The sequence below is a fragment of the Eurosta solidaginis genome, chromosome 3 (genome assembly GCF_040869045.1).
Source record: "Eurosta solidaginis isolate ZX-2024a chromosome 3, ASM4086904v1, whole genome shotgun sequence".
Taxonomy (NCBI): domain Eukaryota; kingdom Metazoa; phylum Arthropoda; class Insecta; order Diptera; family Tephritidae; genus Eurosta; species Eurosta solidaginis.
The window spans coordinates 153,625,804-153,640,580 of record NC_090321.1 but is presented as its reverse complement, the minus strand read 5'-3'; the positions used below and the strand labels follow the sequence as shown (position 1 = coordinate 153,640,580).

Sequence of the window (14,777 nt, the reverse complement as noted above, 5' to 3'; positions counted from 1 at the left end):
GCGACCTAAATTGTACTTATCTACCAAACATTAAATAGGACTTGGCTAAATTGATAATAAAAGCTCGAAGGGAAGAACACAACGAAAAAGAAATGTATCAAAAAATGCTCGGCCAAGCAAAAAAACTTGAACAAAAACACAAGCAACCACAAAAACAACAAAGCATTGAAAGTTCTAAGGTAAATATTAGAATACTCCTTCAAGTATGTATGATATGTTCGGTAGCCATTTCCGCCCTTCGCCCGTCTGTGAACACGGATAACTTGAGTTGAAATTTGGTATGTGAATTATTTGGCACTCATCTATAGTTATTTTATATAAGCGAAATCGGACTATAACCACGCCCACTTTGTATATATCGTACCTATCCTAATAGAAAAGTCGTAACTTAAAAGTTTTGTTAAAGTTAACAAATTCGCATTCAGTAGGCCGGTTAATTACCTTTGGTAAATGGAATAAAAAATTTGTGTGTGAAAAGATATGAACTAGGTTAGGTTAGGTTGAACTGGCCGGTCCATGAGGACCTCACATAGACTGAACGAGTCCGTAGTGTTACCAGATTTTTGTTTTAACATCCATAAGCAGGCATTTATCCTGGCGTCCTGCTACATGGCCCATGCTGCGGAGGTTCCACCGATGGAGTGCAAAAGGCTAGTACAGGAGGAAGGGCGCAAAGGGCGGTTGGTCATAGGCGCAGATGCAAATGCGCACCACAATGCGTGGGGAGGAGCAGATACGAACGAGAGAGGCGAATCTCTATTTTGTTACATCCTGCAAACCAATTTGCAGATAGCCAACAGGGGAAATGTTCCTACATACATTGGTCCAACATCCAGCAATGTTCTGGATATTACATTGAGCTCCGAGCGTGATATATCAAGGTATGATTGGATGGTTCTCGATAGACCATCCTTCTCCGACCATGCGTATATAAGCTTCAGCATCCCACTAAAGAGGGTAGAGAAGGGAGGAACCTTTAGAGACCCTAGGGCAACGAATTGGACTAAATTCCAGAAACATGTAGAAACGAAACTGGGACAACCCAAAGAGGTTGCTAATGTAGAGGAACTGGAGGAGTCGAATGAATTCCTAACAAGGACGCTTATGACTGCGTATAACAAAGCTTGCCCTCTAAGAAGATTCAGAGGAAAAGCAAAGCCGCCATGGTGGAGCAATGAGCTGAGTCTTCTAAGAAGACAGGTAAAAGAAATGTTTAAACTCGCAAAGACCGCGGAAAGCGAAGCGTGTCGGGACGAGTACAGGGATCTACTGAGGATCTACAAGCGTGAAATTACCAGGGCGAAGAGAAACTCATGGAAAAGTTTCTGTACGGACATAGAGTGCTCCAGTGAAACAGCACGGTTGAAAAAAGTCCTAGCAAAGGGAAACATAGTCCAGGGACTAATAAAGAAAGAGAACGGGGAATGGTCACGTGATAGTGAGGAATCCCTTGAGGTGCTTCTCGATACACATTTCCCATCGGGAGACGGTTTAGAAGAACCAGCAGACATCACTCACACTTCGATCACGGAGCTAGTGGTGCCGGGCTTGGTGACCGATACCAAGATCGAGTGGGCAGTGAAGACGTTTTCTAAGTTTAAATCGCCGGGCCCAGATGGTATATTCCCGGCCATGCTACAATTCTCAAGCAGGGCGGTCGTGGAATGGCTTAAAATAATATTCGATGGGTGCATAAGACTGAATCATGTTCCGCACTCTTGGAGAACTGCTCGTGTAGCTTTTCTACCAAAGGCGGGGAAGATAGGTCACGTGTATCCCAAAGACTATAGACCCATTAGCTTAACATCATTTCTGCTCAAAACCTTTGAGAGGCTGATAGATGTGTACATAAAGTCCAACGTGGATGGAAAGCTGCTCTCCACAACACAGCATGCGTACACCAAAGGCAAGTCGGTAGACACCGCATTGCATAGGGTGGTAATAAGCATAGAGAAATCCCTGGAATATAAGGAGTATGCTCTAGGAGTATTCTTGGACATTGCCGGGGCTTTCAATAATGTTGCAAAATGGGCGATTATGGATGGTCTTAATTACATTAAAGTACATCCTGCCTTAATCAGATGGATCGGCTGCATGTTAAATTGCAGAAAGATTACATCACAATGGGGATTGTACGAGGCCACGAAATCAGTGGACAGGGGCACGCCGCAGGGAGGGGTGCTATCACCTCTGCTGTGGACACTGGTCATCAACCAACTGCTCAGGCAATTCGATGAGGGACCCGTAAAACTTACGGCTTACGCAGATGACGTTGCAATTGTCATAAGTGGAAAATGCCTTCCAACGATAAGTTCTTTGATGGATCGGGCGCTTCGGGATATTCATACCTGGGCATCTAATGTCGGGCTGAAAGTCAATGCGGAGAAGACGGATATGGTCTTGTTTACAAAGAGGTACAAGGTCCCAAATTGGACCAGGCCTAAGTTAGGAGCGGTGACCTTACAGGAGAAACCTTGCACAAAATATCTAGGAATCATCCTAGACAGTAAGCTGTCATGGAAGCTCAACGTGGAGGAGAGGGTCAAGAAGGCCTCAACGGCACTCTATGCATGTAAAAGAATGCTGGGGTGTACGTGGGGCCTATCGCCCTCTCTTTCTCATTAGGTTTTTACAGCGATTGTAAGCCCTATTCTATACTATGGAGTTCTTGTTTGGTGGAAAGCCACACAAAAAACAACATACCTCAAAAAATTAGAGGGGGTATGCAGACTATCGATGCTTTGCATTACGGGAGCCCTGAAAACAACCCCGACGGCTGCACTGTATGCCATTCTGCACATTCCACCTGTAGACCTGGTAGCAAAGAACAAAGCATTAACGACCGCAACCAGGCTCGGTGCTTCGGGGCAGCTTGAGCGCCGACCATATGGCCATAGTAGTATAGCGTCCTCAGTCACAAGACGAACAGACTACATGATTCCCTACCTGCACTTTGAGGGAGATCTTATGGCCACAATAGAGGTGGACGGTTGGCGCAAGGGTGCGCAAATGGCGGACGAGGCGATACATGTGTACACCGATGGTTCCAAAATAGTGGAAGGAGTAGGGTCTGCGGTATACTGCGCTGATCCGGAATTAAGCAGATCCTACAGGCTGCCGGATTACTGTAGCGTTTTCCAAGCGGAAATATTAGCCGTAACCAAAGCAGTAGAAACCCTGGAAGAGAATAGCTTAAGCTGCAACCGTGTTAACTTTTATATTGACAGTCAAGCAGCAATTAAGGCAATAATCTCGCATAGCACAGCATCTAAATGCGTGTTAGAGTGTAAGCAGTCTCTGGAGAGAATCGGGACAGGGAGAAGCATACATCTATATTGGGTCCCAGGGCATATGGGAATAGATGGGAATGAAAAAGCGGACGAATTAGCTAAAAAGGGCGCATCCCTTGAAGCTTGCTCCGTAGACGTCCCAATTAGATTGGGCGAGATTAAGCGAAGGCGAGAGATGCACATGATCGACCAAGCAGAAAAGGCGTGGGTTCAAGCGCGGGGCTGTAAAGTGTCGAAGATTATGTGTAGGTCTTACAACCTTAGACTAACACAGTTGCTTCTATCATTAAAAAGAGAGGACTGTAGACTCATGACGGGTATTCTGACTGGACACTGCCTTCTGGCGTCACATGCCTTTAAATTAGGCTTGGTCAGTGATAGCAGGTGTAGGAAGTGCGGGTTGGAGGAGGAAACGATCGAGCACGTTCTGTGCTCGTGCCCTGCACTTGCCAGGCTAAGACTCCAGCTATTAGGAGTGATACAGCTGTCAGATCTAGAAGCAGCAAGTGGCTTAAGTCCTAGGAAGCTTCTAGTATTTGCCAAGAGGACGGAGTTATTTTATAACATAGGTCCTGGTTTTTGATAGGGTTTTTCAGTTTGGTCGTTAAAACAAACTTCTGGTAACACTACGGACTCAATCAGTCTATGTGAGGTCCTCATGGACCGGCCAGTTCAACCTACCTATCCAAACTGAAAACCCCTATCAAAAACCAGGACCTATGTTATAAAATACCTCCGTCCTATTTTTTTTTTCGAGATTTGGTTGCATGGATGAGGACCTTCTTATATTTCAAAGTCCCAGTTCCAGGTTATTGTCCAAAGTATGTAATGATTAATTACTGGATTAACTTTCCAATGTGTATGCGTAACTTTGGCTCCACTAGTACACAAGGGTAATACCATCGAGGCCAGAACCCTGTGTAGCAGCTTGCTATTTGTACTATTTCACAATGAGCGTGTTGATGATTAAAAACAATGTAAAATGTATTGATTTTGAGATCCACAGGGCGTTGTAGATGAAATGAATGCAAAATGTATTGCTTGGTGATTTATATGTGTGTTTTCTCCTTCATGTTCTTGTTCTGTGACTTTTAGTTTTATGATAAATGCAATGAGGATTGCAGTTGTATGAAAGGTACAATGACTCTTTTCATTCTTTGATGATTGCAATGACAATTGCAGTTATTTGATGCTTGCAAAGAAAAGTTGCATTTTGATGAATGCAATGAGAATTACAGTTAATGATGAATGCAATGAAGATTGCAGTTTGAAATTTATGTAAAATTGTTTCGAATAGTTTTATTCATAAAAAAAAAATTTATGAGTAAGGTGGAATCGAGATTTGTGTACAAAAAACATAAAAACATATAAGACGAACGCAAAAATATAAACAAAGTAAAAGTTTTAATGTGTATTTATGATAGCTGCTTTTATTATTATTGTTATAGATTTTTTACTTATATTAATTTATTTTTCAAAATTTAAGATCGGCTTTTTGGAGAAAATTTACTAATTGAGTGATTTTGGCGTTGTTTTTGTCTTTAAAGACTTCTTTAAAATTATGTGCTTCATTAAAGACATTGAAGGTGACTCTAATGTTGTTCAAAAGTGGACAGTGAAAGACTCGATGCTGTTGTTGTTGTTGTTGTAGCGATTAGGTTACTCCCCGAAGGCTTTAGGGAGTGTTATCGATGTGATGGTCCTTTGTCGGATACGGATCCGATACGCTCCGGTAACACAGCACCATTAAGGTGCTGGCCCGACCATCTCGGGAACGATTTATATGGCCACATTAAACCTTCAGGCCATCCCTCCCGCCCCACCCCCAAGTTCCATGATGAGCTTGGGGTCGCCAGAGCCTCGTCTGTTAGTGAAACGGGATTCGCCGTATATTTATCGTCGGTTAAGTCGTCTTGAAAAGTAGCGAGTAATTGATTTTGAATTACATCCCGTAGATTAAAGTCAAAGACTAATTCATTTGGACAAAACCCCGTAGTTGAATTGCGTTGAGAATTTATACTCCACTGGAGTTCTATTAAATTTAAGTCCCAGTCTTTCGGGTTGTCGGTTGTAGTACGGATGAAATTTAAGATTGATTGATTAGCGCGTTCAATTTACCCGTTTGCGCGAGGTGTTCGGACGGCTGTTTTTATATGACGAATTCCGTTTAGGCTGCAATAGCTTTCGATAGCTTTCGCTGTAAATGCGGTTCCTCGATCGCTAACGATTTGGCTGGGCAAACCGAAATAACTCGACATTTCATTTAATGCGTTTAATACGGAAGCTGTTTTAGTATTTCGTACGGCCTTTACAATCAGAAACTTCGAAAAAGCGTCAGAGATTGCTAAGACGTAAGTATTACCACGTTCACTGCGCACGAACGGGCCCATATGGTCAATATGTATTAATTTGAAAGGTATAGGTTCTACTGGGCCAAAATGCATACGGCCTTCGATTTTACCAGCGTGGTGTTTTTGGTAACAACATTGTACACAAGCTGATATATAACTTTTCACATAACGTCTGAGATTTGGGAACCAATATGATTTTTGGATACGTTCAATTGTCTTTTCGAGAGCGCGATGACCATAGTCATCATGACACGATTTTACGACACGCCAGCGCACAGTGTTTCGTGTAGAACAAGCTAGCTGGACAAAATTATTTTATGAGATTTTCCGTTTCATATGCAGTCATTTATTACAACTACGTCATTTTTTTCAGCCATATGTTCTTTTTTTAATTTTTTTCCAAAATTTTACTTCATATGCATACATTTGCTTATTTCATATACAGTAACTCATGTGAATAAGTGACATAGATCCAAAAACATTTAAAGGACTTAAGAATATTACTTTATTGTACTTAAATTGAATGGAATACAAATCTCAATACTCTAAAAAATTCTAAAAATTCGGAAAAAAATTAAAATTTTTTATGAAAATTCGTCGAATTTTTTAAATATAATTTAGTTTTTATTATAGATCGTGACAAATTTTCTTATGGGAAATTAGTTAAAATAAATTTGCGAAAGCGAAAATTGTAAGAATTATCCAAAAAGGGGTGTCTACTTATTTATGTGAGTGACTCTACATATGTACATACATATTTTGTATTTATTTGCGTATTTATCCTGGCACTACAATTTTTTACAGAATTATTTTATAGTACCAGTCAGGAATGTAAAAGTGAATTACAATAATAATAATAACAATGTAAATAATTAAATTAATTATGTCAAAATTACTTATTTCAAAAACTTAAAAGTAAAGTATCATACAAAGTAGAAAAGACAATAGATTTAAATTGAATAAAAGCTGATCCAACAAAAAGTTATAGGGTAGGTTATCTTTTATAATTATGTTATTATGCGCTATCATCACTTTCATTGGATGAGTCACTTGTGGAATAGTCATGAACATCAGCAACACTACTGTGAAAGCTTGAAAGAACTGGGGTATTTATTGACTCCTCAACATTATCGGGGGACAGTAAATTTAAGACTTCTGAAGTCAGACTTTTAAATTTTTTCTTAGGTATCTCCCTAAAACTGTTAACTAAAGGATCCGATGTTATAAGCAACATATTCATAAGATCTCTATTCGTGGCTTCACGCCTCTGCTTTTGTATGTTATAATCCCTGAATCGTCTCAAATCTTTGTTACGGGCTTCCTGTGCTTCCTCGGAAAGTTGACCAATAGGTAAAATTGCTGATTTTATAATTTCAGTACTATGCACTAAGAATTTATGAACTGTAACAGGCATATTAAACCATGGATAGAGATCTATGTATTGGTTTTTAGTCTCGACCGCAAATTTTTCAAATCTTTGGATATTTATATTGTACCCAGATGCTAATGCGCGAAGGAGAGTGTCGAATCTTTTGATAAGCGTTACATCCAATCCCGTAATCTCAGCACTAGCCTCAGAATTTTCGAAAAACCTACGAGCAGTGTTGCCGTCATTGATATTGCCGAAACCTGGTTTTGGTTTATCTTCATCAATCCATTGTATGTACCTGTTTTTATGCCTTGGTGACTGGTGCGGTAGGTTGTGGCAGGTTGAAGTCAATGATCTTCGCCTTTTTGCTTTTGGTGTGCTCTTGTTGACCTTGCGCGTTTATTTTTGTATGTTTTATGGCTACGTGTTTGTTCCCTGTACCAGGGAATTGGTTTTGCCGTTTGTAGATCAGCTTTAAAGGTTCAAATATCTCGTCGGAGCTGATACGTACATACATCCTATTTGATATGTAGAGATAACTAAATCTACAAAAAAAAAAAAAATTAAAAATAGATGTGCAAAGAATTCGCAATGGTTTTTTCTTTCGACTATTAGAGAACACTTGCGACTATAACATATGTAAAATTAAGCCCGGATGTCCGCGAAAGTATGTAACTTTTTTGTCCCTAAAGTTAAGAATATAGGGAAAAAATACCTTTTCTTCTTAATAACGGAATGTTAAATATATTGAAAATACTCTAATTGTGAAAGAATTACTATTAAAAAATTGTACTTACCTTCGAGCTTAGAATCCATCAAAAAAATTATGTAAAATTGTTCACTTAAAAGAAATATGAATCTTAATATTCAACAAGAATTTTGCAAATTAATCAATGCATTTTACGGCCACTCCTGCCTTCTTACTTCAATTACTCAATATATATGAGCAAAAATCTCAAAAAAACCAAAAATCCCGTTATTTTGTTTGTTTTCTTTCATTTCTCATTACACTTTTCTTGGAATAAGAACTTTGTTTTTGTCCAGCTAGCTTGTTCTACACGAAACACTGTGCAGCGTACGGATTTTGGTACAACAAACACTGATCCAGTAGGTGTTTTACGGAATAACCTGAGATTTTTAAGTTCGAATTGGGTTTTTAGTTGGCTTAAGTGCGGAGATTTTATGTCACCTTTGAGAATACGGATTTTTTCACATAACGATTTGTCTTGTAATTGCATATTTAACAGCCAATCTGGTTGATTTGCGGTTACGTTTACTACAAATCCGGCAGGTTCTATATCGGTGGGATTTTCGACAGGATTTCGACTAAGAGTATCTACGTGAGATAGCAAGCTACCTTGACCATAGATACATTCGAAATTAAACTCTAGTAGCCTAAGCCACCAGCGCGAAATTTTAGGTTTTAATTCTTTATTGTCTTTCATTTTCGCGAGTGCGGAACAGTCGGTGATTAAACGGAAATGTTTTCCGAGAACATACATTCTAAATCGATTTAGAGTTTCTACTACGGCAAGCGCTTCTAGCTCGTAGCTATGGTAGCGGCTTTCGGCGTCGGTACAATGACGGCTATAATAAGCGACGGATTTCCAGTTCTTACCATCATTTGATTGCAATAATATACCTAACCCTATATGCGTCGGTATGTATTTCGTGTTGCGCATTTAAATCGTATAATACAAGTATGGGTTCATTAACAAGCTTTTCTTTTAAAGTTTCGAAAGCTTGCTGTTGCGTGTCGCCCCATACAAAATTATTTATTTCACTTTTATCTAAAAGTCTTGTTATCGGTTTTGCGATGAGCGAATAATTCGGTACGAATTTCCGGAAGAATCCGGTAAGTCCTAAAAATCTTCGAACTTCCGTAACGTTTTTCGGCGGAGTAATATCATTAATCCCGGATAATTTCCGTTTTCCCGGCGTTATACCGTTTTCATTAATTACATGACCCAAATACTCGATTTCTGTCTCAAGAAACTTGCATTTGTCCATGCGAAGAGTTAACCCGTTTTGTTTTAAAATTTTAAGGAATCTCTCGAGTCGTTCGAATCCTTCTTCGATTGTCTTACTAGGAATGATAACGTCATCCAAGTAAGCTAGTGCTTCATTTGGCGGCATTTGAGAAATGATTTTGTCCATAGTGGACTGAAAAAATGCGGGAGCGTTAACCAGTCCGAACGGCATTCGGTTATACTCATAATGACCGTCGGTGGTTACAAAAGCGGTAAACTGTTTAGATTTTTCATCAATTTCTATTTGATGATAACACTACGTAAATCGAGTGTTGTATAAAATTTATTTCCGGATAGTTTCGCGTATTGTTCTTCCATGATCTGCATGGGATACGGTTTTTTTATTGTCACCTTATTGAGACAACGGTAGTCTACACATAATCTATGTTCGCCATTACTTTTCTCTACGAGAACTACAGGAGATGCATACGCAGATTCACTAGGGCGTATAATTTCGTTTTGTAATAGTTCATTTACGATTTGCGACACAATTTCGCGCTTAGCGAAAGGAACACGGTAAGGTTTAAGATATACCGGCGTATCGGTATTCAGTTCAATATTCATTTTGGAAATACCACATTTTCCAATTTCGGCAAGATTATTTGCAAACACGCGGGAGTATTTGTTTAATAGCTCTTCAAATTTTTTCCGATCGGTCTCGTTTAAATTATTAGTGATTTTAATGTTTCGAATTTGTTCGATGCGACACTGATTCTGTTCTAACTAAACGTTTGCGTGTTGAGCAAAGAACATCTCTACCTAGGAGTATCGGTTCACATAACAATTCATCGTCAGTTAGAAGTATAAAAATAAAAAAATAAATGTAAGGCGCGATAACCTCCGAAGAGATCTAAGGCCGAGCTTCTCTTCCAATTTGCGTCGTGCTCCTCTTGATTTTTCCCTACAAATTGGCCGGACGGGACCTACATGTTTTATGCCGACTCCGAACGGCATCTGCAAGGCAGATGAGTTTTCACTGAGAGCTTTTCATGGCAGAAATACAATCGGAGCGCTTGCCAGACACTGCCGAGGGGCGACCCCGCTTAGAAAAATTTTCTTCTAATTGAAAAATCTTATTTCTAAAATTTTGATGTTGCTTTGCCCGGGAGTTGAAGCCAGAGCATACGGTGTGATAGGCGGAGCACGCTACCATCACACCACGGTGGCCGCCATAGAAGTATATCTGTCGGAATTTTGTTATCATCAATTTCAATAACAGCGTTTAATTTTTCGGCACTCACGTATTGTCCACCAGCAAAGCCCTGTAAAATCGTTAGGTGCTTCACCGGTTGTTCAAGTTCACGCGCGAAAGTTTTTCGGATCAACGTATGACTACTTCCAGGGTCAACAAAAGCAACGGTTTCAATTTCATTAACTTTGATCACTTTATTTATTTTATTATCGTGCGTAGAGTTTTCTATTTTATTCACGGGATTGCTTATTTTCACTGAGCATTCGGCGGTTTTGTGCGTGGTACGTTTACATATTTCGCACCGAGGTTTACGTTGGGGTTCTTTACAATTAATTGAGTAATGCCCTAATTTAGAACAATTGTAGAACTTTACTTTTTCGAGTGATACCGGCTTTGATTGCACATCGATTGCATTTGACGGAAATTTTCGACTCGGTGGTTTGTCTTGCAACACTTTATTCCCGATTTTAGGCGGAACGGAATTCACTTCGTTATAAACACTATAGTTCGTAATGTCACGGAGTAAATCTTGACAGCGTATATAATCGTTAGAGATTTTCTTGCGAAGATCGGAATCGTGTATTCCATTTATTATGTGACGACATATGCTTGCATCGGATAAGCCACCTTTGGCTCCTAGCGCCAGCATACGATAATAATATTCTTGAGCGGATTCGTTATAATTACGTTTTGTCTGTGCCATCTTAATATGCACCACGGCTTCGTTTACAAGACACGGAAAATCTAATAGAAATTTATTCACAAATTGCGGCCATGAAACAAACACTTCTTGCAGAGAATCGACCCAATACTTGGCAGATCCTCGCATCTTTTGTTGAACGGCAAACAAAAGTGTGTTTTCTTTCCAATTATATACGTTTTTAAGATTTTCGACGCGTTTAATAAATTGCTTCGCATTCAGCGATTTATCTGATGACGGGTCAAAATACGGTAAAAGTTCTACTATATCGCGTACATTATCATACGGATTATAATAATTCGGCATCGATGGAAAACCACTATGTCCTGGCATATACGGAGCATATGGACATCGTCGATTTGTATATTCGGCGGTTGTACTGGGTACATATGTTAACGGTTGCGAATGCGGATTCACGGTTGGTTGCGACCCAAATGTTACATGTCTCGATCGCGAAAAATCTAAATCACAAAAACTACTTTGATTTTGCGCGGTAGTCCACAAAGAATGTTGGCTATTGAACATGGTCGATGGTATTTGCGTATGTGCGCACGTATATGTACAAGTCGCTGTATGATTATTTTACGTTGTTGTTTCCACCACACTTATTGGTGACGATGACATTGGCGGCTTAAAATTTTGCGCGAGTCGCGTGTTTCTATTTTCCGATACAAATTCTGTAATTGTTTTTTCTAGCGATGCGATACGTTTTAACACTACAGTGCCATTATCACTATCAGAGAAACTATTTTCAGTTAAACGTTCAATTAATTGTTTCTTATTACCGGTAGTTTATAAGCCTGCCTCACGGCACTTCTTTTTCAATTCGCACACTTTCATATTTGTTAAGGGCATTATCGTTTTTGTTTTGATCACTTCTTTCGTAAAGTTGACAAATATAATGTTTTATCTTCGATTTTCGTTTCACACATATACTTTGGATTTGCGTTTCAAATGATCGGAATTCAAATACATATGTATTTATTTCGTTATATGTATGTACTATACGGCGTTATATGCGCACGACGATTACAGACACTACACAACGCTGAGTTCGATTATATACACGTTTGGTTGTTTCTCGATTGTTCGGACTTCTTATTGGAATTTACATATATGCTCGTTTAGCATTTTATGTTCGGTTATCCAACAAGAACGTTTTGCGTATGTGTTTGTGGCAACTATAGCGGCTGCTACCACTTATAACGGCACTTTTCAGCGGAGTCTCAAGCGTAAATTCACTAACCCCTTCTGAAATTGTCACTTACTTACGGTTTGACAATTAACGACGGAAACTAAACCATTATAAATAAATAAATGATAAACGATTTAGTTTTAATAACACGGTAGATTTATTCAATTAATTTTAAATAAGCTTTTTTAATTTTCATATTCACGACGCGTACTACTTTGTCAGGGTGCGATTTCAAACATTTTCTCGTGTTGAATGCAGCGTTGTATTATGACGTATGAGTAGTTGCCAGATCGTGTGACACAGTTATATGCATTTGAAATGTCTGTTGTGCAAAAAATTACATGTTTATTCTCACTTTTGAGTAGAGTGATTTGATGTATTATGTGATTTAAACAGGTTGATGTGGAACTGTTTTTCCTATAGGCAAAGGTTGTGGGTGGGAGTATTTTGTTGTTTTCAATGTATAAGTTAATTCTATCTTTAAGACAGGAATTGATTATTTTAAGAAAAACTGTTATTAAGGCTATTGTCCTGAAATTTTCAAAATTGTTGAGATCTTTACCTTTTTTGGGTATAGGTACTACTTTAATTTGTCTCCAGTGTTCTGGAATGGTATTAGAAATAAAAATGTCATTCAAACATGTTTTGATGTTGTTTAAGGTTATATCAGGAAGTGATCTTAACATCCTGTACGATATTTTGTCAGCACCGGCTGCTGAGTTTATGTTCTTTTTAAAAAGGGTTTCTTTTATTTCCTCAAATGAAAACGTGAGATTGGTATTTGGTTCTACTTTATTGTTAAGAGGTAGTCTTTGAACCTGAAATGGTACTTGTTGATTAATCATATTTAAAACATTTTGGTTGTTGGCTTCATTCCACATGCCTACATCTATTTGATTAAAATCTCCCCTTAATGACTTGACAAAGCGCCAAGATTTCCTTCCCATATTGGTATATATTTCTTCTATTTTTTTCTTGAAATTTTGTTTTTTGGCCTTTTTAACTGCCTTTTTCCATTTCTTTCCCTCAGCTATCATATTATCCTTATTTTCCGGACTCGGTAAAGCTTTTACTTTCTGATTTGCTATTCTAAGGAAGCGGTAGCTCTTGTCAAGACTTTCGTTCCACCAAGGTTTTGGTTTTCTGGTGTTATCAATCGTGTAAGTTGCTTTTCTAATTTCATCTTGGATTTTGTTTTCTAAGTCCGTGATTGTAGTATAATTTTCAAGAACTTCTAGGGATTGTAAAAGTTTATTTCTAGCTAGAAATACCCATTTTTTGATTGCACAATAGTCAGTTTCAATTAAGATAGGTAGATGGTGACTGCCTCCTATACGTGTTGTGTCAACTTTCCAGGAGCAGTTTGTAAAACAAAGATCTAGCACTGATGTGTTCATGGTGCGTGGATCTATTAAGAAGGTATGATTGCCATTATTTAAATGATGAAAATTGGATTCTTGAATCATACTAACCAAATGTTCACCCTTATAGTTGTCAATGCTATCACCAAACAAGGTAGCTCTTGTGTTGAAATCTCCAAGAATGAAGGTGTTTGAAAAAGGTTCTAGAAATTCCAAAAGTCTGTGAATTTCTGATTTAAAATTTCCTAAAGTGATGTTAGGAGGAAGGTAAATTGAAACTATTGTGATATTAGGTTGAAGATTTGATGTTATTATTAAAATATCATAGTCGGTATTGTAAGTTATTTTTTTGAATTTGATATATTTCCTAAGGGTAATGGAAACGCCACCATACCCATCGTTTCTATGTTTTTTAATAATATTAAAATTTAAAAGTTTTCTATGTGTTGATTTTGTTGAAAAGAAAATTTCGCTAAAAGCTGCAATTTCTATTTTATACGTGTTTATATAATAATCTATTGTATCTCTATTTGCCTTAAGGCTTTGACAATTATATTGCATAATCTTCATGATTAGAATAAGAGGAGTTTAGAGATTGTATGTTAGAATTTCCCGACTCATTACTAGAGCCTCAAAAGTGTTTTTGATTTTTTGAATTTCTTGTAAGGTGCCAGAGCTACCTTGTTGTTGTGAGAGTTTTTGAGTGATATTGATAATTTCACTCATTAGTTTTTCATATTGTGTAACCAAGTTTTTTTGGTAATGAAAAGAGTTAAAAACAGGAATGATTTGTGGTTTCGGATTTACCGTTTTGTAATTTTCCCTTTTGGGTTTAGCCGGACTAGTCTTCTTTACTATAGAGCTATATGATTTTTGAGTTAAATGCCTATTTATATATTTATTTGTGTCTAAAATGTCATTATCCTGCACTAAAACAGGAAACTCTTCTTCATCTTCACTTAATATATCACAACGATTTGTATTTCTTGGGGAGTATTTATCTAAAACTTCCTTTCTGGACAATTTTTTAACCGTTTTGATGCGGTTCACCTCCAGCTCCTTTTGTCAATGTGGGCAATTATTTTTATTTTTGGCTGTATATCCCTCCCTGCCACAGAGAATGCAGGTGTTATTGTTACATTCGCCATTCTTACACTCACTTTTTCCGCATTGAAGGCATCTTTCTTTGGATTTGCATCCAAATTTGGTGTGTGCTAATCTGCCACATTTGCTACATTGTCTCAACGTAGGTACGTAAAACTCGACTGTTAGGCGTGTATATTCGAAAA

General features: G+C 38.2%; 2 protein-coding genes across 5 annotated transcripts in view; one reads left to right on the top strand and one right to left on the bottom strand.

The window, feature by feature from the left end:
* The window catches only part of LOC137244380 (uncharacterized), a 469,574-nt gene that overhangs the window by 234,572 nt on the left and 220,225 nt on the right, over nt 1-14,777 (bottom strand). Inside the window, exon 6 of one of the 4 annotated variants that reach the window (XR_010950944.1) lies at nt 12,341-12,449. The exons of 2 other annotated variants lie outside the window; for them this stretch is intronic. The gene's annotated coding sequence lies outside the window, so the exon portion shown is untranslated. Of the gene's footprint in view, nt 1-12,340; nt 12,450-13,611; nt 13,734-14,777 lie in introns of those variants that run through there. One more of the 4 variants, XM_067773314.1, reaches the window with a different exon arrangement.
* Nucleotides 1-14,777, top strand: part of zda (peptidyl-prolyl cis-trans isomerase zonda) — a 66,211-nt gene that overhangs the window by 13,684 nt on the left and 37,750 nt on the right. Inside the window, exon 8 of the mRNA XM_067773309.1 lies at nt 39-179. Within this exon, the coding sequence (XP_067629410.1) occupies nt 39-179 (141 nt within the window). The remainder of the gene's footprint in view (nt 1-38; nt 180-14,777) is intronic.